The sequence below is a fragment of the Gasterosteus aculeatus genome, chromosome 5 (genome assembly GCF_964276395.1).
Source record: "Gasterosteus aculeatus chromosome 5, fGasAcu3.hap1.1, whole genome shotgun sequence".
Taxonomy (NCBI): Eukaryota; Metazoa; Chordata; class Actinopteri; order Perciformes; family Gasterosteidae; genus Gasterosteus; species Gasterosteus aculeatus.
Window position 1 is genome coordinate 2903916 of NC_135692.1, and position 26549 is coordinate 2930464.

The window sequence follows — 26549 nt, forward strand, 5'->3', positions numbered from 1 at the left end:
GGGGGTTGCAGGGTTGTGTGAGGCTTTACCCGCTCCGCTGCGAAGTCGGGCTGACAGCTCAGCGGGGATCTCCAACCTCCCCACATCCTAACGGCAAGAAACCGACAAACAAACGTGGAGACAACGTGACAGTCCGTATTCTCCTGTGAAATATGACAGCAGGTGCGCCATGACTTTATTCCCTTACCATTCCTGGAGAGGCACACTTAGTCTTCTTCACTGTCTCCACTTGGTTTGTCTCATGAAGTTCCTGAATGACACACACCAGCACGGCCAGTTAGTCAATCATGATGATTGTTGTTTCATAATCATAATCATATCCATAGATTTAGCGTCATTCACCCGAAGCTTGTTTTTGAATCACTGAGAAATCCTCTTGTTCAGGCACACTCAACACTCCCTAACCTCTGCTCGAGGAGCGCGTTCCATCAGAGCTATTCTTCTGGAACGCCCAGAGTCCGGTCGCCCCGCCTCATACAACGTGACGCCCGGTTCCAAAAGTCCAGAAGGTTTGTTTTTTATCAGGAGGTTTACAGCCAGCAGATGGGAGCCGCCATCACTCAGTCGTGACTATGAACTGAACCATCCCATGCAGCGATGAACGTCCGTTTGCGCATTCCTGCTTTTGGTCAGCAGATTATTCTGACGTTGTGAGAACTGTAGTTCAGACCAAACGTGGGCGGCGTGCACACGTTTTCATACGGCAAATTCTCCTTTTTTATTTAAGGCCTCGCTTCAATAATCAGCTCAAATAACACAGAATGAAGAGAATGGGTGTCCATGAAGGAGTCGGCCCAACCCTGCTCCACCTCCACATGGGAGGATTTACAATGGCTGACCTTCCCAAACCAAACAGGTGTGTCACAAATCATAACTGAGCCCAACACCCCTACAACCTAGAGTTTACTATTTCCCCTCAAAGGGGGGGATTCTTCCCCAGTTTATAAGTCTAATTGTTTCCTCATGAAAGGCAACATGCCGTACTCACCGTACAGAGTACCTCTAAGGCAGACTGCTCACACGGCCAAATATTTATTCATTACTGAACTCCTCCCCTAGAGATGATAAGGATATGTGGTCCATGCATGGTTAAACCTATTGGAGCAATTAATAGTTTTTATTCAAACTATGAAAAGAACACATCCACATTTGTGAGGTTTCTAAGTATGTGTGTGGGAGGGTGTGTGTGTGTGGGTGTGTGTGTGGGGGGGTGCCAGCCACCGCTCTGGAGGGGGGGTGTTTGACAGCGTTTGACTCCCCACCACACGACATCCCAACGGATAGGCCTCCATTAAATGATATGTATTATATGTATACGGTCATTCATGTTCCCCAGAGGATGAATGCTAATGACATCACTGAAGAAACTGTCATATTGGATAATCCTGACCACCCCCTCCACCACCTGCTACAGGGACAGGGGAGCACGTTCTCCAACAGACTCCTTCAGCTCCGCTGTCACAAGGACCGATACAGGAGATCATTCCTGCCCAGTGCAATAACACTCTACAATACAATCATCCCAGGCTAAATAATGACAATAATAACCCTGTACTGCTGTTATGTTGCTGCTCTTCCTCTTCCTCTTCTCCTTTTACAAATTATTATTGTTGTCTCTTTTGGAAGGTTATTCTTTTGTTTCAGTTATAGTTTCTTTAATTTAACTTAACTTAATAATTTAATGTTTCTATCTTATTATATAGTATATAATGAGTATCTTTTTATTCTATTTTCTTCCCTGTACATGCTGCTGTGATACCAAAATTTCCCTCTTGAGGGATCAATAAAGTATCTATCTATCTATTAACAATCTCCTGACTAGCAGCCGCATAAAACAACCACTTGTCTAGTGGAATATGTGGACAGATGTTGGTATTCATCTTGACATTTTATCTCAGCCAAAAGCAGATTCAAATCTTTGGTTCAGGGGGAACCAGGCGATGGTGGATTGTAACTATTGTTTCTCAAATAGCGTAAATAATGAAGCTATTGAGATTGAAACTTGGTCCTTTGGTTATAACATTATACATATTTCGTATTTCGTATTCCACTTCACTACATTCCAGAGAGATAAATGTACTTTATACTCCTCTACTTACACACCCTATTGACCTAGTGGTTTTTGTATTTTTTTTTTACTAACAAAGACAGACTTAATGTTAACTTTTGTAAAAAAGAATATGGTATATTGTCATAGAATTAACTTGTTTGGTGGTTCCTAAAATCAGCTCTGATTACAATCCTTGTTGCTTCTCTTTTAGCAAAACAAGTTGTTTCTTAAATCTACTTAATGCAAATTATATTGATGTATGAATCTATGATAGTTTACTTTTTTTTTTTGGATTGATTGACTTGATAATCAAGATAAATGTAAGATGCTTTCTTAATAAGTAAAGCTACACATTAGTTGATGGGGGAAGTATTGGGGATATAAAGTGTCACCGTGTGACGATTGGGTGTGAACCCACTTCTGAGCGTGTAATAGTTCTGCTGGAAATACGTAATGAATCATTTTGACTGTGTCAGAGTTAATGGACGCTGATGTCCCCCTCAGTCCTAAAATCAAACCGAATCTCATTTTTCAGTTACTCGCGCTTACTATTCTAAGATGAGCTCAGCTGACAGAGCCGGACAGCTCTGCTGTTCAGAGTCCAAACCTCATAAAACAATCTAATCCAGCGTCGAGCAACTCCAGCAAAAGCACCAACACAAAGGAGAAAACTGTGGCAAGAGGAGAAGGAGAGATGAAGAGAGGGTCCATGTGCCGTGAGCGGTTTCTCACGTGAGTGAACTACGGGGCTTTTGTCATGTGACAAATGGGTGAAAATAGAAGCAGCCTACCTGTCAGAGCCTCCAGCTGGAAGTCAGGCTTCAGGTTTCAGGAGGCGGAAGGAGAGTTACTGTGCTGCTTCAAGTTTCACCAAGAGAGGTTGAAGTCCAAGACCGGAGCGCCGCAGAGATAGAGTGTGTGTGTGTGTGTGTGTGTGTGTGTGTGTGTGTGTGTGTGTGTGTGTGCGCTCAAGTGACATGATTAATGCACGATAACAGAGGTGGTTAAAGGACGTGGATGAGATCATATAAAGAAGCTCGCTACCTGCGCTGCAATCCTCAGTCATACACTCAGCTCTACACATTACAAAGATCATTGTTACGACGAGGTGGTTCCATGTTCACGACATCACCTTATATCAGGACACTTTTCTGCATCAAACAACCTTTTCCCTTGTTATACACGCGTTATTGTGATCAGGTAGCATACGTTTTATGACGCGATGCTCATATTTTAAGGAGAGGAGAACAAATAAGAAGAGGAATATGGCTCATTATTCCAATGTTTTGCCCCCATTTGAGCTGAATCAAAAAGTGAATACTGAAATCCACTTTTGGAGCAGTGCATCCCAAAGTCACGCTGCGACGGCCCGGTCAGAGGGGACTCGTTGGGCCGACGCTTAGTGTTAACGGCTCAGGGAGTGACCCGTCTACGGTTCTCCCTGCGATAGGTGTGAACGCACCCTGATGGCCGAGATACGCGCACTGTGTTGACGTGTGGGACGCTGACAGATGGACAGCAAGAGAGTCAGTGGACTGACCATTCTGTGTATCTACATTTTCATAATCCATCACAAAGCAGCAGTCTCATGAAACTTAGATTAAAAGTCCATCTAGTGCTGAAAGTGGATCAGTATCATGTTGCTGCATACATTCAGAAACATCTTTGAGAGAAATGTGCAGATGTAAAAGGAGAAAGTTTGTGAGCCAGCCATTGGATCATCCATTGTATTGAGTTGAATATCAAATCAAACATTGATTTTTAAAACATGATTCGGGTGAGGAAATAAAAGGTAAAGATTGGCGATAATTGGACTTTGCAGAACACTGACGCAACAATACAGGCAGCACTACAGGCAAACGGGGCATTTGTGAGGAAATGGAAAAAGAAAGTACACTTTGACCACAGACATGGTCGTTATCGCGGGGAGGTTCTTATTGCAGCTCATGCTGGTATTGTGCAAGAAGAAGATTTATAGCACAATAAAATATGAGGTTGTCAAGACAACCTAGCTCTCTCTCTCGCGCTCTCTCTCTCTCTCTCTCTCTCATTCACCTACCTTCCTCCAATGGCGCCTCTTGACGGTGTCCCTGGTGATCATCATCACCGCCCAGAACTGGTTGAAGGACTGCCTCAGACGCTTGTAGTGCTTCCTGGAAACAGAGAGAGTGCAGCAAAACACAACGACAGGGAGCGCTTCCATAACTAGTGGTGTTCCTTATCTATTCAAATACAAACATTAAACGGATGGTGGGAGCACTTTTGTTTCAGCGTATGGGGTAAGCTGTGGGTAAGCTACAGTGGGCCTGCTGCCGGCCTGTAGAAGCAGACAGGAGACCCCCCCGTTCACCACACAACATGAACTGACTAACTGATGGAGGCCCCACGTGACCAAGAGCCACTTCTTTGTTTTGAGAGGGAAAATATCTTTTTACACTTAAAAAAAATGCTTTTTATCAATTGAGTGAAGTTTATTTTGATGTGTTTTCCCATAGACTGTCTATAAGGAGTGGCCACTCCTGGTGGTGACATCACCCATTGGCTGGTTGGTTGCCGTTTTGAACCAGCTCAGCTATTTTGGCATCAACCATCAAATGGAAGTTACTATATTTGGAATGCAAAGGAGCGACGTAGAGACTTTGTATACGGGGAGCGTCAGCAACCTGTCAATCACAGAAAGCCCGCCCCAAGGCGTAACCAGGTTTATGGTTTTTGCAGCCAGTGCAGTCAGCCCTTGCTGATCAGTTTTCACTCAGCCGAATTGGACCTTAAATTGAAAAGGTTGCATCTTAACAGCAATTTCCTTTTTCTATTTCTGTGTTTAAAGATTAACGATTTAAAAACCCTTTCATTTGAACCCCTCTCCGCTCCTCCTCCTTTCTCTACCTGGCCTGGTGTCCTCGTATGTGGCTCTGGATGACGATGGCTTTCTCTTTGAAGAACCTGAAGTTCCTCCTGCAGATGAAGCCTCTGATGTTCCTCTGGATGGTGATGGCAGCCCAGGTCTGGGTGCTGCTCCACCTCTCCTCCAGCAGCTGGTAGAGAAGCTCCTTGAGGAACAGCTAACGCAGACATACACATACAAAGATGTCGATATGTACGGTAATAAAAGGTCAATCTGTGTCACCAGGGGGCATTTCGGCACCTTGGTCAGACCCATCTGATACTGTCCCTCCTCTGCGTCCACCATGGCCAGCAAAGCCACTGACTGCTCTCTGTCGGACTCCTGGCTCAGTTTCTGGCTGAGGAGCACCCCGTATCTGTGAAACACAACGAGGTGAGGAGCTCCTGAATGCACATCAAACACACACTGCACCTGCAGTGAACATCCATGGATACTGAAAGAGTGCTGCAAACGTCTTGTTACCTCCACCAGGAGCATCAGTTTGAACTCACGGTGAACTCGCCTAAATCTGTTGCAGGCATATACAGCGGGTGAAATAAGTATTGAACACGTCACCATTTTTCTCAGTAAATATATTTCCAAAGGAGCTATTGACATGGAATTTTCACCAGATGTTGGTAACAACCCAGTAAATACGAGCCAGAAGAAAGGCAATCTTCCATGGTCCGACGCGGCCCGGAGTGCTTTCGACACCCTTAAACCGCTGTTCACCTCGGCCCCCATGCTGACCCAACCGGACCCCGACCGCCAGTTCATTGTCGAGGTGGACGCCTCCGAAGAAGGGGTTGGTGGTGTTCTATCCCAAAGCATGGGGACCCCTCCCAAGATGCACCCATGGGGATTCTTTTCTAAGAAAATGTCCCCGGCAGAAAGGAACTACGACGTGGGCAACCGGGAACTGCTTGCCATCAAACTCGCCCTTGAAGAGTGGAGGCATTGGCTAGAGGGAGCTCGACACCCCTTTGTGGTACTGACGGATCACCGTAACCTGGAGTACGTGAAAGGGGCTAAATGGCAAAATCCGCGTCAGGCCCGATGAGCTTTGTTTTTTACCCACTTCTGGTTTACCGTGTCTTTCCAGCCAGGGGGGAAGAATGCTAAGGTGGACACGCTCTCACGCGCGTACGGTCCCCAGCATCCACGACCGACCCCATCCTTCCAGCTTCATAATTCGTCGGACCTATTCACTGGGAGCTCGAGTCCGTCATCCAGGAGGCGCTGCGCACAGAATCGGCGCCACCTGGTCGCCACTAGTCCTGACCCACCTGAAGTCCTTCACCGACCTATGCCAGGATCCTGTTTGTGGACTTCAGCTCTGCCTTCAACACCATCATCCCGTCTCTGCTGCAGGACAAACTCTCCCAGCTGCACCGCCCGACTCCACCTGCAAGTGGATCACAGACTTCCTGTCTGACAGGAAGCAGCGCGTGAAGCTGGGGAAACATGTCTCAGCCTCTCGGACCATCAGCACCGGTTCCCCCCAAGGCTACGTTCTTTCCCCTCTGCTCTTCTCCCTGTACACAAACAGCTGCACCTCCAGTAACCAGTCCGTCAAGCTCCTGAAGTTTGCGGATGACACCACCCTCATTGGACTGATCTCTGGTGGGGATGAGTCCGCCTACAGATGGGAGTCTGACCATCTGGTGTCGTGGTGCAGTCAGAACAACCTGGAGCTCAACGCTCTAAAGACAGTGGAGATGGTTGTGGATTTCCGGCGGAACAGAGCCCCACCCTCCCCCATCACCCTGTGTGACTCCCCCGTCACTATTGTGGATTCCTTCTGTTTCCTGGGCTCCATCATCACCCAGGACCTCAAGTGGGAGCTGAACATCAGCTCCATCACCAAGAAGGCTCAGCAGAGGTTGTTCTTCCTGAGGCAGCTGAAGAAATTCAACCTGCCAAAGACGATGATGGTCCACTTCTACACGGCCATCATGGAGTCCATCCTCTGCTCCTCCATCACCGTCTGGTACGCTGCAGCCACAGCCAAGGACAAGGGCAGGCTGCAGCGTGTCATACGCTCTGCAGAGAGGGTGATCGGCTGCAATCTGCCGTCTCTGCAAGACTTGTTCGCTTCCAGGTCTCTGAAGCAAGCTTAAAAGATCGTGGCCGACCCCTCTCACCCCGGACAAAAACTGTTTGTGCCCCTTCCATCTGGCAGGAGGCTGAGGTCCATCAGGACTAAGACCTCCTGCCACACGAACAGTTTCTTCCCGTCGGAAGTCGGGCTCATCAACAGAGCCGGTCCCCCACTGACTGACTATAACATTCCACCGGTCACTCCCCTTCACACTGCACATGTCACTTTAACTGTAATTTATCACTTTGTTGTCACTTTGTTACTTGTTCGTTAGTGCACTTTATGCTTAATATTTTCTTAACTTTTTTAATATTTAAAATTTGTAACTTTATTTCCTTGTTTTATACCAACCCATAGCCTTATTCTACTAACTCATTACATTAGCATTTCATTTTACTTTATTTTATTTCTTGTGCACTGCTGTCTTGTCTATTGTCACACTGTCCACTGTCGCGCACCAACCGCCAAGACAAATTCCTTGTATGTTTGGCATATTTTGGTAATAAATGTGTCCTGATTCCTGATTCCTGATCACCAGAATTCCGAACACCTGCGAGGGAGGAGACCTATAAGAGCAGGCCGACGCAGCGAGCGAGTTGTGAGGTATTGCAAGTATGCTTCTCTGTTGAACCCTTTGTTTCTCTGCCCCTGAATTCCTGTAGAACCAGTGAGCTTCCGTGTATCGACCTTCCGCCTTCTCTCGACTACAAACCTGCCTATTCCCTGGATCAGATCTGTCTTTTGCCATCCCGTGTCTCCGAACCACTGCCTACAGTTTCCTACTGTCCTAAATAAACATTGAGAGCTCTGCTCTTTGGTCTGAGTCTGTCTCCAGAGTCCATTCCTTACAATGAGAGCAAAATTTAACTTTTGGATGCCATATTACACACCATCTTTGGAGGAGAAATGGCACTGCACATCACCCTAAAAACAACATACCAACAGTGAAGTTTGGAGGTGGGAACACTTCACATAATTGAAGGAAGGATGAATGGGCAAATTTACATCTTGACAGAAATCCGCTGCCATCTACAAGGATGATGAAGATGAAACGAGGGTGGACATTTCAGCAAGACAATGATCCCAAACACACAGCCAAGGAAACTCACTCTGGTTTCAAAGAAAGAAAATAAAGCTGCTAGAATGGCCCAGCCAATCACCTGACTTAGATCCCATTGAAAATCTATCGAAAGATCTGAAGATCAAGATTCATGGAAGAGGCCCACGGAACCTTCAAGATTTGAAGACCGTTTGTGTGGAAGAATGGGCCAAAATCACACCAGAGCAATGCATGCGACTAGTTCCTCCATACAGGAGGCGTCTTGAAGCTGTCATTACCAACAAAGGCTTTTGTACAAAGTATTGAATAAATATCAGTAAGCATGTTCATGTGGTGATTATGATTTCGTGGCCTCACTAATTTATATATATTTTATCCTGGGTGCTGGCTGGTGCTCCTGTGTTTTCAGGCTGTGCAGGACGGCTGAGAAGAGCGCTCTCTCACCACTCACCTGTGGCTAAGCAACAATTTAGCACCAGTTAAAGCCTGCTGTCTCCTGGGCTCCCGTGTGGGATTATTGTCTCCCGTTGACGCGACACGCATGCCAGCGTACCCTGCCCGGCCTTCCACCAACCCTGCCAGCAGCCCACCCCCGAGCCTCTCCTCACCAGAAATAAATCCTTTCTTTTGGACCTCAAAACTGTCTGTCTCCGGTTTTGCTTTTGGATCCAGTCCTCATCACTCCTAACAGTTTAGTACTTTTTCCCTGTCATTTCCCATTATTACACATAACTTCATTTGTGAACTTCTTTGTTTTGGTCTCATGTATTATGTATTACTTGGGTTGTTACCAACATCTGGTGAAAGATTCATGTCAATAGCTCCTTTAGAAATATATTTACTGAGAAAAATGGTGACATGTTAAATACTTATTTCACCCGCTGTATATGAAACTAGTGGTGGGAAAGATTACAATTTTTATACAATAGTGTATTGCACACTTTCATTTATGAAAACAAATTTGGCCTCTTCCAGACCATTAACTGAATTATTTCTAAATCTGTTTTATTCTGGTACATGGATGTCCACAATGCTTAAGGATGTCTATAGTAACCTCGGCAGGGTTCCCTGTACAAAGACTTTCAATTAAGAGCAGTTTGTTCTCCCGTCTTGTGTGTATTTAGAAACACGACAGTAGTGTTTATTAACTTGATTCCAAAGAAATACTCATCAACATCCGCCCCTCCTGTGACCCATGGTTGGTCTGTACAGTATCCAGAGCCACTGAGCTATTTCCCTTCAAAGGAATCAAACTGTCAACCCGAAGCGTTACGCAAAGTTGGTCCATTGTGTTCCAGTAACGTGAGAGCATCTCAACGTTTTGCGTCAGTTTTGTGAAGAAACCAGAATGAAATATGTTATAAGTAATATTTAAACCATAAGGTATAATGTGGCCCACTGGCTTTGTTTCAGCATAAGGTCCAAACTGGAGACACAATGTTGTATAAAACTGAAAACTTCAACATGCAGTCCACTGTGTGACACTGGAAAATACATAGACGCATTCACAGCGATCCCGTTACCAGATGAATGTGGTTTTAATGTGGCTTCTTTACCCATCAATTTCATCGTCATGGTAACGATAACCGCTGGAGAGTGCTGTGCGTTGCTGCTGCCAGTTTCCATCCGTTATGCCAGAGAATTTGCTATCAGCGACCGAACTTTTCTCTGGTTTTCTCTAGTCCACAGTTTCCAATGTAAGAGTGTGCCATAAATAAAAAAAAACGAAAATAATAAGTCGTAAATTCATTTTTTTGGATAAGGTGTGATGACGGTTGTGGAAATGGATGCTAGTTGTGTTTGTCAGCACCTCTCAATGAAGCAGGAGTACTGCATCCGTATGGGGAAACCCTCTTTCCTGATGTGAATGGTCTCCAGCATCCCAGCATGCCTCAGCTGGGCAGACACGTAGTCCACGTCAAAGATGCCCGGATGCTGGCGGAGGATATGCACGATAGAGAAACACAACGCGGTCACACGTTGTCGGATGACGCTGGCATTAGGACGTAGTATCCGGTGTTACCTTGACGTAGTTTGGCTTCAGACAGTGAATGAAAGTGGTTTTGCATCTAAGAGTTGAAGAAGAAAACATGGACACAGGTTATCCGTCACCCTGAGACCCTGCGAAGTGCACACAAATGTGAGGGGTGGGAGCGTAGGACCTGGGAGCCTCAGCACAGAGCGGGAGGCTTAAACTCAAGGAGAACCTCTCCATATAAAGGAGATCCCGTGAGAGTTGAGCAACTCACGTTTGTTCTCGTGGTCCGGCGTGTGCTGAAGTCTGGGTTGCTCTGTTTGTCGCTCGCCAGTACCGTGCGGGTGAGCAAACTATACTAAGGAGGTAGGTTGTGCAATTTTAATCTACATCCTGTAGGCCATGGGGAAATTAATATAATGTTCTTTTCTATGGTAGAAGGTCAGACCTGAACCAGACCTGGTGAGCCCAGGGTCCTACCTGCCGGTGCACAGGTGCATTGGGCCAAGGAGGTAGGAAGTTGGGCTTGCAAGCACATTATGCATTTTGTAATGAGGATGATAGGTACTCTGTGATCAATGGCTGTTTTGTACATTGCAGGCTGAACTGGTGACACTGAGTGGTCAGCAGGACAGCCACTGCTTTTTTTCTCTGACTAGAGCTTTAGTTTAGTGTTATGCTCTAGTGCCTCCATCTTGTCCTCTTTTTGTAGAAAAAACAAACTGATATTGTGCCTTTTTGATGACCGTTGCTTCCCCCTTCCACACTTCTATTGTGTTGTGTCTTTTAAACAGGATCATTAATCGTATTTGTGTGTTCCCAACATAATTTGCAGTGCTATTGGTTTGCAGTGTTGGTTATTTTTCTTAACCGTGTGCAGTGTTTTTATTGTTGGAAGTGTCATTGTGGCCCCCGGTCAACCACTACTGGTCTAAATTATTTGGATGTGTTTTTATAAAGTTATTGTTTAAATGAAAGTGATATTGCATTGTACACGCAGAAGCCTCTGTCCGTCTACGATCTACCTTGTAATTGAATTCAGATTCAGAGTCTCTCCCCTCAAAGAGAGTGCCGTTGTCACGTCTGGATATTATTCCATATAAGTATTTGAAGTGTCCATTTGGTAACACAAAGAAGGACTGAGCAGCCTCTCATGGCTGGTTTATAGATTTATGGAGCAGCAGAAGGAGAATCCCCAGGTTCTATGCAAACCACAACTGTCTCATTTCAAACACATGAGGTGCAACCGTACCCATCACCCAGTTGGCCCAGCAGTGAGTCAATGTGTTGGTACCTCTCCAGGCGGGTGGTGAGTTCAGTCAGGGACTGAAGGAAGTGGGAGGCGGCGGTGGAGGGCTGTTGGCGGAGGCCCTTTCCTCTCCAGCCCAGCTCTCTCTGCTGAATGTAAGCGTCCTGAACCTTCCGGAAGAGCTCCGACACCATCTGACAAGACGTGCAAAATCCCGGGTCAACTGTCAAAATGAAGTTTGTTAAATTAAAAGGCCACAGGTGTGTTTTTATGTTTATGTTGCTACGCAATAGAACTGTAAACGGATTTATGTTCAGTGCTACCCCCAAGTTGCACGTGTGATTATGACTCCCGGGGTTCAAGAGGAAAAATGAACTACATACGTGTTCATTATGACCTTTGCTAGAGAGGATTGAGGCTCTGGTCACAGTAAGGTTAGGAACACCAGGGTAAGCGTAGTAGGGCAGGGCATGACTTGTCCATGTTGGAACAGGGGGGGCATGAGACGACAGCCCTAGAGGGCAGTGGTAGCGGCCTGTCAATCAGAAAGTAGCCACTCCCATAAGAATTTCCTGCTTCATCATCTATTTTACTTGAAAATGAGAGATTGACACCAGAAACAAACGTTTACAATGTTAAAATATATCAAGTGTCATTTTCTCATAAACGTTTACAACCAGATTTCTATTCAGAAGAGTCGCCCCCTGCTGGCCATCAGAAATGATGGAAGTTGAAGGCACTTCAGCATTGGTTTAATAATTCAATAGTTAAATTCATCAATAGGTCTCGCTTTTCAAACCTGGATGTGGCTTCTTGATAACCCACAAACCAGTGTAATCCGATTTCATCTTTTGTTGCAAAGGGCTTCTTCTGTGGTTGCCGAGCTAATTTTGCTACGCTATGAAAAAAAGAGCCATAGCCTCAGCAGTACGTGTGGCGTGTCAGTCGGTTCACCTTTAAGCGACTCCTGGCAAAAAGCTCCACCACTTCTGTCCGGAACTGGTCGTGGTTCTTATTCAGGAAATTATGAACCTGTAAAAAGAGTTCTTTCATTTTTTTAATACTATTTTGGCAGCACCGGCTGCTGCTTGGAAAATATCTGCTGTATACTGTATAGTATATCGCTGTAAGTAGAGCATAATACCTGGTAAGTGACAGCTCCTGCATAGTGGTAGATGGTGAAGACTGGCAGTGGGTTCTTGGGCTTGGCGTAGTAGGGGCTGTTACAGTGGTGGTAGTGGCACTTCTGGAGGAAGGTGTGGTCAGTGGCCTGATGAGCAATACCAATAAAACATACAGGTATATGCTTACTTTAGTATTTCATACTCAAATCTGTCAAACCCTTGTGTGGGAGTGTACCTGGGGGAGGCAAGTCTGATCGTCCAGTATGCGCAGGATGCCGTGTGGTCTGGAGGAGAGCAGCTCCAGGCAGGAGTGGAAGTTCTTGAGTTGCATCGGATACCACTGGATCTGTTCTGCACTGTACTCCTCCTGCAGGCAGCTCATATGCAAACATTGCACGCTGCACTAAGTTTAAGCATGTGGAAACGGTTTCAGGTTCTACTTGGGTGATAAAAACAAAGACCAGCACGGTTGTTGGCTTTGGTATCATATTAGCATATACTATAACTGGCCTTACAGGCTGACAATAAACCTTTAAGCAATAAGCCCATCACAAGAGGAAATGGGAGGAAGAAGCCGTACAGAAGCAGTTTGGAACAGACATCACTGCATAATCTGGGCCAGGTGACTCATGCAATGACCCCAGTGCGACCTCGGTGATTTATGGATCTAAAACTCATAGAATTACGTACCTTTAAAACAAGACTAGTAGTTTTAACTTTCCTAATTTAGACAATACAAGTAGTCCATCTATTTGTCCTGCTCAGGGACGAGGTGTTCGATCGACGTTACAATATTCTGTCATGATCCGGATTCCTCCTTGTTTTGTTTTTCTACACACACACACACACACGCACACCCAGCTGATACTCATTAACACACCTCCTCATTCCCATTCATGCTTTCACTCGCCCTAAACGCCCACAGCCGCTTTCCATAGCAATCAACTCTCACACTGATTCTCAACTCACCTGTTTCTGCTCACTGCTTAATTTGTTTGACTCTTTCTAACCACTGTTTCTCTACTCCCCTGTCAGACTGTTGTTGAACGCTGAGCTGTTGCCTTGTCCTTGTGTCCTTGTCCTTACCAATCCAGCGTTGTCTTTTTTGAGATCTACTGTAAGTCTTGTTCCGGACTGCGTCTGCTGACGGCAGCCCCCTTAGTTCGAGTTTGGGAAGAATAAAAGACATTTTTCCGCACCTCTGCATCTGGGTCCTCTGTTCTCCACGTAACATATTCGGGTTCGCGGGCGTGATTGGAGGCTGACATGTTTCTTTTGTAGGTGCAGAAAGATTCACCGCAGTTTAAAAACTTAAATTAGCAATGTTTTTTCTTCTGACTTGAACTTGTTAATTAACAGCTTTAAGAGTTGTTGATGTATACTTTGAAATATGGAGGACGGGATGACTTTTCAACTCTGCTGTGAGAAAAAAGAATGCAAATAAACAAAACTCTTCCGAAAAAGTCAACAATGCGTTGGTGAAGTCTTTGGAGCCAACAACGAGATAAACAGCTGAGTGCTGGCCAGACAGCACAAACATTCATTTTAAAGGCTAATAACTGATCTATAGGGCATTAAACGACTCTTCAAATACTGATGGAGACCCGCTCACAGCTCATAGACCCTTTTTGAAGGGGGACTTAAGGGGTCAGTTGGTCCACTGACCTGCTCCTGGGAGATTACTGCCTTGTTGACAAAGTTCTGCAGCTGCTCATTGGCAAAGTTGATACACAGCTGCTCAAAGCTGTTCACTCCCAGGTCCTGCAGAGGAAGACCGCAGCACCGAGGTCACATAGACCACCACGAGAAGACGCTCAGTTTCTTTTGAATTTCCAGATCTGAGTCCAAGCAGATGACAAACCTCAAAGCCGTAGATGTCAACTATGCCCACGGTGCTGTCCATCTCTGTGGGGCTCAGCCAGTCATTGGTCTGCTCCAACAACCAGTCAAACAGCACTGAATACAAGGCTTTGGCAATGGCATCTCTGCAAGAGAGGACATGAGGGGGCTATGCATTCATAATGGTGTTAACATTCACATTCATGATCTTTTTTTCCCCTGAAATAATTAAAGGCACAATGAGAAAGGCTCATTTGGTGTTGATAATTGGAGCCCCTGTGTACAAACACAAGCACCCGAGTCCCTTTGGAAAACCTCTCATTGTGCTGCTGGTCTGTCGGTCGGTACTCGGTACCCGAGCCTAGACGGTATATAAGACGCCAATGTTGTCATCATGTTGCACCACATCGTTTTGTGGACTTTCATTTTAAATCCATCTTGGGATTGAGGCCGTCACCATGTTGTTTATTCACAACAAACGGAAAAAAACCTACTTGGAATATGGAGGAGTGACTTACTGCCACCATACAGTGGATACAGAAAGTATTCTGACCCCTTTAAATGTTTCACTCTTTGTTTCATTGCAGCCATTTGCTGAAATGAAAAGTTAATTTTTATTTCTCATTGACAGAGAACACTCAGGAACCTTGAGTGCTGCCTGCAGAAATGCTTTTGTAACATTCCTTATCAAGTCCAATCCGTTTAATTAAACACAGCAGGACTCCAATGAAGGAGTAGAACCATCTCATGGAGGATCAGAAGAAATGGACAGCGTGTGTGTTAAATAGAAAATTGTCACAGCAAAGGGTCTGAATACTTATGACCATGTGATATTTCAGTTTTTCTTTTTTAATAAATTTGCAAAAATTTCTACATTTCTGTTTTTTTCTGTCAAGATGGGGTGCTGCGTGAACATTAATGAGAAATAAAATTAACTTTTTGGATTTTAGCAAATGGCTGCAATGAAACAAAGTGAAACATTTAAAGGGGTATGAATACTCTCTGTACCCACTGTATGTTCTATTTTAGTCTAAATGCAACCATCATTTACATAAGAAGGGTTATGAAACCCTAACCCATGTTTACTGAGGTAATACATGCAGGGGGAAGTAGCGTCCCTGGAATACTTTTATACAATCAGACTTCTTTTCAACCTGCTGGTCAGTAGACAATACGAGTGTTCTGAATAGGCCTCACTCCGCAGAACCGGAGAAAGCCTAACCTGGCATCAACATGTTCCTACCTGTATTCTATGGCACTTTCCACAGACAGAGGGCAGTAGATCCTGTCGTAGGTCGTCTCCTGTGGACGAGATCCCTAATCAGTGTGCACACCTGCAGGCTTACGTGTGCTAATTCAGCCATAGGCCCGATGGCCGGTGCGTGAGGCCACTAACCGTGACCCTGTGAGTGATGACGGTCTGCAGGGCCTCAGAGGAAATCTGCAGCAAGGAGCCGACCCTCCTGGCCTCGGCCTCGCTGAAGATCCGCGCCACCTCGAACGACTCGCTCTGAAGAAAAAAGCACCAACGTGTATGATATCGTTGTCGGATCTGTGTACCTCTCACTCACTTTCCTGCACGCGCACACACACACCTCGTATGAGCTGAAGCAGATGTTGCCTAGCTGCAGGATGGAGGAGAGTATGGCCCAGACGGTGGATATCTGGTCAGCATGCAGACCGATGGTCTCAAAGCACTGAACTAGCAGCTGGAAGTCCTGCTTGTCCTGCTTCAACTTTAGTTCACACGCACCCCCCTGGAGGCGGAAAGAGACAATCCAATGTATAAGGTATAGCAAGGGAAGAGGAAAGAATAACATTACAGCCTACATAACTGAGTTGGGGAATAGTTGTGATTTCATTGGTGCGATGTACCTGGTTTAGGTAGTAATAGGTCTCGGCTCCCTGCAGATAGAGCTCCTCTTTGTCCCACTCGTTCATACCTGCCAGCATCTCGTAAAACACGTGATAATTCCTCTCCTCGTTGGCCTACGCGGGAAAAGAGACAAGAGCCAGCAAGTTACTTCAACGGACGATCGCCACTCCCAGCAGGTGCAACAGCGACGGCGTGTAAATCAGTGTCGATCCCACAGTGGGAATGAATGCTACACTGATCAGATTGGCGATTCTTCTTCCATTTTCATCCTTTCAGACAAGTGAAATATAACATAAAAAACATATTCAAGTTTAGTTTACTCGTGTCCGTAAACTCCCCTAACATTTCCCATTAGAAAATGCATCGTTTAAACATTTATTTCAGTCGTAAAAATGATATTATAGTGGCTGCTGAGTGAAAAACACCTCATGTCAACTAAATAAAACAAGAATACATTTTCAACACAGGGTCCAAATCCAATTCCTTCATTCATCACATTCCAGTTCTGGAAATGTGGATTGGTTTATATCTAAGATAGACAATGCCTCATTTGCATTATATGATACGTATTCAATTCATGTCCATATATTTGATGTATTGTAAATGGCAAATTGCAGCCTTTTCACCCCGACCGCCTTGAGGGTTTAACAATTGGCAACATATTCACCCTGTATACCCAAAAAAGAAGTTTAGCTCATCATAACAATGTTTGAGCAACATAAAGAGCACACAGGAAAACCTTGCTAGCGCTGTTTGTGTGCATGCATGCACAGTATGTATGTGTGCATAGTGGTGCCAGCAATATCAACACTGCTAATGGCTGCTGAATATCTCCAGACTAGAGAGATTCCAGCTTTATTCATTTGTATCTGACAAGCCAACCACACGTTATCAAAACAGTTAGTTTAGATGGAATAAACAGTTGATGAAATAACTTATTTGAAATGGCCCTGAAGATACTCAAATGTACTTAAATGGCCAATCGGAAGATTTTGCTTGAACATGCCTACTAAAACCTTTCCAATGTTGCTCTGCATCACTTTATTATCATCTGTCTGTCCAGATGTTGTGACTGAGGTTATTAGAGGTTTGAGGCAGCAACAGTCCCATTGCAAACGTTTAAGGCATGTTGGGTTGTTGTGTTTTGCGGCTTCAGTCACTAATCCAGCAAACATATACAGTATATGGATGCAGACATTTTAGGTAATCCTTATGGATGCATGTGTCTAGCAAGACGAAACCCCTAATATTAGATATTTTGTATTCTGAAGAGGAAGGTAGCTTCTATCAAGGTGCGAAAGCTGAGGCTCCTGATTGTTCATTTCCTAAAGAAGCAAACGCACTCAACCAGAAGAAGGAACCTGAGACTCTTTCCGACCAGCCAACACAAGCAAGCCAAATGTGAAACATCCGACAAGGTTACGCAGTTATTCACACATTGACTTTAACATTCTGCGTGTCTTCTGTTTTATTTTGTCACTCCTGTCCTTGTGTTCCTCCTGATGTTTCATTCACTACACATGCTTCCTGCCCCTGGTTCGTCACCCTGCCCAGCACACACATACAGTCGAAACCAGAAGTTTACATACACTGTGCAAAAAGACACACTTTTTTTTTCTCACTGTCTGAAGTTAAATCAGACTAAACCTCTGCTGTTTCAGGTCCGTTAGGAATACCAAAATTATTTAACTTTTGCTAAATGTCACAATAATGAGAAAGAGAATATTTTAGAGAATTTTTCATTACTAAATCTGCGTCTGTTTGCACAGTGTATGTAAACCTCTGGTTTCGACTGTACAGGTTTTATACACCCTGCTTTCCCTGTTCCAGTGGCCGGTTGTCTTCGGTGTACACCTGTGTGTTTCTCGCGTCTCCCCATTCATCGCTCGCATTTGTTTCTGTGGTTTGTGACCGTGTTCAGATCTGTTCAGATCCGCCTCGCGCTGAGTAAAAGACCACGACAACCACCTCGTCCTCGGGCCCCAGAACCGCTGCGACGTAATGTATGGCAATGTGTTTCTCTAGTAAAATGTAACATCAGCACACAGCACACTCATCCAACGTCCTCACCTGAAAGACGACCCTGGACTTCTCAAGGAGATATTTGGACAACGAGGTCCCTACAACAACCCCGCTGTTAACCAAGATGAGAGACAGTCGACACGTAAAGGCACGGCAACCAATCTCGTCAAAGACATGTGTCGAACATCAGAAGATCTCAGGTGGACTCACTGGAGGACGTGGATGTGGAGGTACTTGCCGAAGCGGCTGGAGTTATTGTTGAGGATGGTCTTGGCGTTCCCAAAACTCTCAAGGATTGGAAAGACCTCCATGGGCTAGAAGACAAAACGAAGTGATGCAATGAGATAATAAGGAATGGCGGATGAAGGCTACACCCCCCCCCCCTGCGTGAATGAATTACCTGTCGCAGATTGTCGTTTCTGCCCTGATACACAGAGCTGAGGTAGTGGACTATGAGCTTGGAGGCCTCAGTCTTCCCTGATCCACTCTGGCCACTACATAAGAAATGAAAAGCACTGAAACAGGTCAGTTTCTTACCCACTTGGCCACCGGGCTAACCAACGACATGAGCCAAGCGAGGCTACATTGTCCATTAGTCCAGGTATAGTGTGAAGAGGTGTGTCTTTAGTTTGTGTTTGTTCTGCGGTCCTGGTGGCACCAGACAGCTCATTTCACCATTTAGCAGCCAGGACAGAAAAGAGTCGTGATCTAGTTGAGTGTTTTTCTCTCAGTGAGGGAGAGACAAGGAGTTTGGTTGCTGCTTAAATAAGTGCCAGAATTGGACAAAAGCTGCATAGAAATCTGGGGGTCGGGGGTCATTTCCAGTACCTTATGATGATGCACTGCTCCTGTGTGGAGTCCTGAGACTGAGTGAAAGCAGCGTCGGCTATGGCGTACACATGACTGAAGCAGAAAACAGAAAGGCAAACATCAGTAATAGAAAAACACAAGGCAAGCTGAAGAAACTCAAAGCGTTTATTACGCGCTGCCAGTTCATCAAAGGTATAAGAGACTCGAGTTATCCGCAGTAAGGAAATGATGACCTGAGTGAACGGCATTGGAATAAACAATTGCTAACAGGGCGCCTCACGGTGGGTTCCGATGCTGCTCGCTGCCTTGGTATTTCTCTCTCAGCTCCTCGGAGTAGATGCTGAGGGGTTTGAAGGGGTTAATCGAGAGCAGCATATTTCCAATGTAAGTCTGGGGGGAAAAAAGAAAAACAGGCCTTCAGTGAATAAGGAAATTACACATTTAGCAAAGGCCACAGGTACTGTTACGTGTCTGCCATTGTGATAGATTTTGAGTTGTGTTATCGCAATATTCTTCATATTCTTTGATTGTTGTGATCTCACAAGATGTTCACCGCCACATTAGCGTTAGCATTACTCTTAAAAAACGTCAAGGTTTGTGATGACTGCAAATCATTACCGGATGCAGTGTTGGGAAAATGTCACCCAAATAAAATGAATGAGAATCTGTTTCTGAAAAAAAAAACCAAGATGATAGTGCGAGATCAGGAATGCAGCTCACATAAATACAGTCACGGTGGAACCGCTTCTTCAGATTCAGCAGCACAGAGCTCTCACACACCTCCCTGACAACAGGAGACAAACAAATTTGGACTTTAGGTAACCTGTGGGGGGGGGGGGGGGCTGCAAGGGAGGCAAAGGGAGATAACTCACTCCAGCTGGGAGAGATCCTCCACCTCATCCACCTCGATTGCTCTTTTGCAGCCAGGCATCACCACCTGGAAAAAGGACACAGATATGAGAAGCACTGAGGCTATGAGTTGGTATCAAGTACCACCAGTGTTCATCTGGAGCATCCCTTGACAGACGCCTCCACCCTTACCTTCTCTCCACAGCCATCTTCTGGCCTGGCTAACATTGAATTAAAAGCAAATGAGCCTGTAATGGTTGAAGATGGGTTTTGTTGCTTCCCCTCTGCTAATGGCCGGGTCTACCCACAACCTTTTCACAGTGGGTAACCAATCCACTCGCAGCTGTGTGATAGCTGATATACTGCAATCTCATAGCGGTGTGGTGTGTGTGTATTATGCTCCATTGTGTCGGCTCAGAGCAGGAAATAAATAAAACAGCAGTCGTTAATCCCTGATTCTTTTGTGTGCACACCGGCTGTGAGTGACGAAGTAGAACAGATATGCCGACATTCCAAATCTTAGACATGAGACAGCAATAGTGCAACCTTTCTGCAATGGAGGTAATATTTATCTCTATGGTTTTTGTGAGAAAATGCAACTTCGAGAAATCCGATCGAGACGTTTTTACTGCGGCTCACCAAGGCTAGAATGCTATAACAATTACCTGCTGATTGCCAGGCCGCAGCGAAGCGACCTGTGCCGGACAGAACGACTGTCTTCCTGTTATCTGGACAAGTATGGACCATTTGGCTTTTTGTTGTGTCAATGGTCCCTACCAGGAGCTCCGGTTTCCAAAAACTGTGGTCCAGGTTTTTGTTTCCTGTTGTTCACTGTCCGCCTTGGAGACGAGTTCCCAGAACTAGTTGGATTTAATACTATAGTAACAGATACTCACAAGGGTAGCTGGCACTGCTGGGAGTGACGTCCTTCATCATTACATCATTACATCAACAAAGACAACTCATACTGTATGGGCCTGCCTACCAATATAATCCAACCAGGCCGGTACTTTTTATGTAGTCTACCTCAGCAGACCTCGTCGGAGGACTGTTATTGCTGCATTAAGGCCAAATACATGGCAGTAATGTTTTGGTAAAACAAGAGATTGAGTCAACTCAAACGCCAGAAAGCTTTTAATTTACAATCAATAAAGGAAGTGTTTGAAGCATAATGCAGTAAAACTATTTAATGAGGCAAAAAGAGGTGTCTCATAATGAAATATGAGCAAATGGACCTATGACACTGAACAGAAGGAATTACAAATATGAGCCTGCTTCAACAACTGATTAATATAAAGGAAACATAAATGAAGCAAAACAAAGGTTATTTATCCAAGCTCAAGCTGTTGTAAACCCTCGGTCACAGGTTGACGAGTTATTTTTGTCTTTGAAATGAACTATAACTAAATTAAAGCTTGAGGGATGTTGTTAGAGTGAAAGCAGAGTGACATTGCATGGAAAACAAGCAAACACAAACAAATTCTTTGAAAAGTATCAGCCGTGCCACCCCCCACGTCAACCGTTCGCCGGTCGGACCAATTGAGTTTGAGACCCCTGGTTTAAACCAAGGATTTTTAGCATGGAATACTTAAATCTCCCAAATTTTGAAAGGGCAGTAACAGAGAGATCAAAGATTCTCTGTCAGCCAGAGTCTGAGCAATGCATACATTGCTAGGCAGCTAAAGATGATGTCTTTTAAGGGATTTGATGACCTCTTTGTGGTAAACAAATATGAACTGCTATCAATCCTGTGGTAAATGGGGGTGGGTGAAGCTAGACTTAAGTTTGCTTTTGGTTAAATCTCAACACGCCCTCCGAATAGCTAGATTGTCAGTATGGTGTTTGTAACATGACATGCCGTGTCAATACCTGTGTGCTGACCAGTCGACACTCCAGCATCTCCTGCGTAGGGTCCTCTGATTCCCAGGGGCCCCTGCCGTTGTGGGCAGGAACGGTGCTGGCCTGGCCCCCATCGTCATAGACTGTCCACTTTGTTAACTTCTCCACTGTCTGGTGGGGCAACAGGTTCTCTGCACGCAGCCAGTCCTGATCCCACAGACCGCAAAGACAGATGATTGACCTTGAAAGAATCGTTGGGTCACACTCATCCAACTATATTTTGTCACGTTCCACTTATAGTCATGTCTTTACTTTTTTTTTTAGGTGACAGAGTGCTGTGATGTACTCATAACTATCTACCACCAATATTGTGACACATACCTGAGGGTCTCCACTCATCTGTGGGTTACCAGCCCAGTGCACCTCTGGTTGGGGGATCGTATAAATCCCCCCCTCACCCATCAGCTGGGCCACTTCTCTGTCTGCCTCTTCTTCATACAAGGACCGGACACCTGACGTTGCAGCACTTGCCTCCCCCTTTGGGAACAGCTGAGTTGTGGACCTGGGTATCCCAGTTGTAGCCTCTCTCTCTGGGTTTGGCCTATTGGCTTGAGTCACCCCACCACTTACTGCTCCACCTGGCAAGGCCATCTTTGTCAGGTTGATCTGGGAGGTTTTCAGTTTCCCTCTTGCAGCCTGTAGCACACTGACTCCATCTTGATTTTTGAGGGTGGCGTTCCTCTTTACATCTCCAATGGCGGACGATCCCTCCAGTTTACTACTGGACCCAGGGCTCCTTTCTGCCAAGTCTGCAGCTGCTGTTAAGTCCCCAGGCAAGGATTTCTTGATGGACTTCAGAAGGCTGAGATCTGGTTTTACAGGGAGAACAAGCCTGGCACCTGGTTTAGGGGGTTTTGGCTGTGGCACGGTGGGTTCTCCTGTTGGTATAGTAGAAGGTCCAGGAGCTGCATGGGGAACCTCGGCCATCTTTGCCTTGGGCAGTTTGTTCATCCTGGGAAGTACCACTGCGTATTTGGCCTCTACTTCTTTCTCCCCAGCTGGGACTACGTCTTCCCCTTCTTCTCCCGCCTTTCCTTTGAGGCTGGCATTCTCTTTGCCCGTTATGTCTGCCGAGGGGCCCCTGTTTTTCTTGCTGGCCAGACTAGTTTTACTGGCCACTCTCATAACCATTCGATGTTTGAAGATATTACCCTTTTTTTCTGATTTCCTGGGCACATGCTTCTGCTTTATAGTCCGAAAGGATAACCAGTGGGAGACTCCTATGGCTTTAGTCCAAGCAGAAATCTTCATTCTCATGTTAAATCCATGGGGCATGTTTTTTTGAATCCAACCTGAAACTCGGCGAAGAGTGGATGCACTTTTTTTCCTTGCTATCAAACGTTCCTTGGGTTTGCCAGATTCCCCAGTAATGGCCTCGCTCTCTGATGTTTCTTCGTCAGCCTTTTCCAACACCTTATTTGCTTTCTGCCGGAGAGACGCCATCTTGACCTTCCCCAAGAGCAAACTCTGTGGCCGACCTTTGGCGACAGCTTCAGCGACCGACCGCTCCTCTGGCTCCGGAATTGCTTTGAGGCCTTTACCTTTGGTTTTGAGAAGCATAATCCGGTTCTGGCCTTTGAAGGCTTTGGTCAATGTTGGTTCAGTCTCCTCCTCTTCGACATCTGGATCAGCTTCTACAGAATCCTCTTCCTCTTTGATTTTTCCTTTTAGGCTCTTGCCTTTTACTGTGTCAACGTGGTTAATACAAAGGTCTTTTGCTGGATTAACCTTCTCTTTTGCAGAAGTGTGTTTGTCCTCTTTTTGTGTTTTTTTCCTGTTTTTTTTTTCTTCCTTGGCTTTTTGTTTGGCTTCCTTTTCTAACCTCTGCTTCTCTGCTTTGGCTTTCTGTTTCTCTGCCTTCTCTTCCTGCTTGTCAGCCTTTGTTTTTTTAAACATCTTGTCTTTCGATCCTTGTCCAGGCTCCGAGGAACGTTGAGTCTTTCCGCGTCGTCTCCAGGCTTTGCCAGCTGTTGGCTTTTTAAGGGCGTCCTCCTGGGTTATCACCTCGTCTCCACTCACATCACTGCTGACCGCCTCAGATACTTCAACGTCCTTCTTGTTTAACTCTTCCTCTTCACCAGACGTGTCCGCTTCCCTCCTTGATTTAGCCTCCTCTGAAAGCCCTTTGTCCGATTCCTCATTTGCCATCGGTTCTGTACCTGATGCCTCAGCCTCTTCCTCACTGCTCTCCTCACTTCCATGTGACTCAGATGGCTCTTCATTACTTCTCCGCTCCTCCTCTTTCTCGTCGTTGCTAGTTTCCTCCACCGTCACCTCTGCTGAGCTTCCTGTGTCACTCGCTGATTCTTCCTCCTCGGTCACGTTGTCCCTTCTCTGGTTTCCCGGTTGGGTGGGGAGCTTCTTGGTGATCCTCCCACCCTCAGTCAGGGCTCTTTTTGGCAGATGCTCGAGTTTGGTGGTTTTGCCTGTCTTGCTACGTTTGTCATGTTGAAGTTGTGTTCTGTCATTTAGAGTTTTTCCGTTTCCTAGTCTGCTCCCAACTTCTTTTGGTTCTGTACCTTTTTTTTTACTCTGACCTGCATCCGTCTTTCTATTGTTCAGCGTTGGTGAATTCAGGCTTCCTTTATGTCTCCTATTAGGCGGCTCGGAGGGAGACTGAGGGGCGTCCTGTGTCACATTTGTCCGCTGATAACCTTTTCTGGCTGCTGCCACCTTCGGCTTTGTGGCATTTGTTTTACCTTGTGACTTGACCGGTGACATGCTATCAATTCTTCAGTATTGAAATAACCTAAGAAAGATTCATGAATTGTCTTTATATCTTGTTATGCTTTATTTTATGTGTTAGATATTGTACGTTGGTAGACGCGCACTCGATAAAATGAACAATTGCAGGCTGTAAGTTGAGTAACATGTCTGTCAAACTCAGTGAAACCAGCTCCTTAACTCAACCTTTCAACATCTAGACCGGGTTGCACACTTTAAGTCGCTGATCCTTGTTCTGACGCTAAAGACACCCAGGTCAGACCCAGTTTAGCAATCACTGACCTGGTTTGCTTTCTGTTATTGTGTTTCAGGGCAGCAACGCATCCCTAACAAGACAAACAACACAAAAGTGGCGATGACCCTTTTCTACGCTGGAGGAAAAAGACTCTCCTCTTCCTTTTGAAGAGTAGACAACAGCTTTTATCGGCAGGTTAAACCTGAGTGGTAGGCTATCTTTAGATCCGCCTAAATGTAGTTGTATAGCCTGTGCACCCTGGGGGAGGTAAGCAGTGACAGCTCATTTCAGCGTAATGTAGCTTACCAGGCTTCTCAGGTGAAACCCAGATGTCTGGGGGGGCTGCGAAGTGCTCCGGCGTGTCCTCAACAGCTGTGATACAAACATGCAGCCATGCTCATGAAGATACACACCAATATCCCACCCACCAAACATTTACCAGGGAGGCACGGAGCAAAATATTCAATACCCCCCCCCCCAAGGTTGCGTGTGGTTCATGCACTCACACAATGCCCCCCGTTGACAAAAGGGGAGCTGGCGTGCATCGACGTGCACACGCCGACACAAGTTGCCTTCTGAATAATACAGCTCTGGTCACACGGCTCTGCTGCGTTCATGTGGCCAGCTGGTGAATGCTGGGGAGGAAAGGTGAGAGGTGCCGCTTGGGGGCGATCAACAATAGGTAGTGATGGAGAAGCGGGGGGGGGGGGGGGGGGGAGAAAGAGAAGGGCTTCATTGCTCGGCCGTTTCCTCTCAATTTCTGCGGCCACCAATTTTAGTTTGCCGATAGAAAAAAGGGCATTTTATGATTTGCTCTGCGTTCCAGAAAATATAAGGTGCTGCTGACGTAACTGTACTTTCCACAACACATCTACAATCTCTGAAGCGAGCTAAAAAGATGGTGGCCGACCCCTCTCACCCCGGACAAAAGCTGTTTGTGCCCCTTCCATCTGGCAGGAGGCTGAGGTCCATCAGGACTACGACCTCCCGCCACACCAACAGTTTCTTCCCGACGGCAGTCGGGCTCATCAACAGAGCCGGTCCCCCACTGCCTGACTATAACACTCCACCGGTCACTCCCCCTCATACTGCACATCCCACTAACTGCAATTCATCACTTTGTCGTCACTTTGTTACTTGTTCGTTAATATTTTTCTTTTTAACTTTTTTAATATTTAAAAACTTTAACTTTTATTCCCTTGTTTTATACTAACCCATAGCCTTATTCTACTAACCCATTGCATTAGCATTTCATTTTACTTTATTTTATTACTTGTGCACTGTTGTCTTGTCTGTCTACTGTCGCGCACTAACCGCCAAGACAAATTCCTTGTATGTTTGGCATATTTTGGTAACTAAATGTTTCCTGATCCTGAATATTTGTTTTTGTGCTCTATTAAAGCTCGGAACCCTGTATGTACAACCGGAGAACAAAGTCCAACTACATGATGCATCCTGTTGGCGTGCGATGTGGGTTAAACTACTGCAGGTTACAGACAACGGTTGTTGTTACCGTTAAATTAAAACCTGGTGGTCACTGCTTCTTTGTGCAGCAGGAAAAGGCTCCTTAAGGTTCAATTCAATGGTTTAACGTTATGCTAAACAAATGTTGCTATGGCAACGGCGGTGCATGCCAGTACCATCCATACATTTGGCTTGATTTTAATGTTTTTTTTGCGTTTGTTACTGGAACACTATTGGCACTTTGAGACCTTCACGGAGGCTCCTCCAGCACGATGTGGGCCGGGATGTCCCGTCGCAGAAACTCTGACTGATGAGATCAAACTTCATGTGGAGATAAACTCTGTGGGGACACGAGCAGGTGGACTCTGCTCGGTGCTCAGTCAGTTGC

General features: G+C 45.7%; 1 protein-coding gene across 1 annotated transcript in view; it reads right to left on the minus strand.

The window, feature by feature from the left end:
- myo15b (myosin XVB) overlaps window positions 1-23892 on the minus strand; it is a 41864-nt gene extending 17972 nt beyond the window's left edge. The window contains 26 exon segments of the mRNA XM_078103219.1: window positions 30-87; window positions 188-250; window positions 4110-4203; window positions 4937-5112; window positions 5196-5310; window positions 9906-10030; window positions 10119-10164; window positions 11365-11513; window positions 12274-12351; window positions 12464-12589; window positions 12679-12810; window positions 14109-14204; window positions 14305-14428; window positions 15526-15584; window positions 15679-15792; window positions 15878-16039; window positions 16158-16271; window positions 18229-18292; window positions 18391-18494; window positions 18581-18674; window positions 19009-19083; window positions 19271-19380; window positions 19711-19774; window positions 19863-19927; window positions 21709-21885; window positions 22060-23892. Coding sequence (XP_077959345.1) covers window positions 30-87; window positions 188-250; window positions 4110-4203; window positions 4937-5112; window positions 5196-5310; window positions 9906-10030; window positions 10119-10164; window positions 11365-11513; window positions 12274-12351; window positions 12464-12589; window positions 12679-12810; window positions 14109-14204; window positions 14305-14428; window positions 15526-15584; window positions 15679-15792; window positions 15878-16039; window positions 16158-16271; window positions 18229-18292; window positions 18391-18494; window positions 18581-18674; window positions 19009-19083; window positions 19271-19380; window positions 19711-19774; window positions 19863-19927; window positions 21709-21885; window positions 22060-23886 — 4411 coding nt within the window. The 5' untranslated portion in view covers window positions 23887-23892.
- Window positions 23893-26549: the final 2657 nt, after the last annotated feature.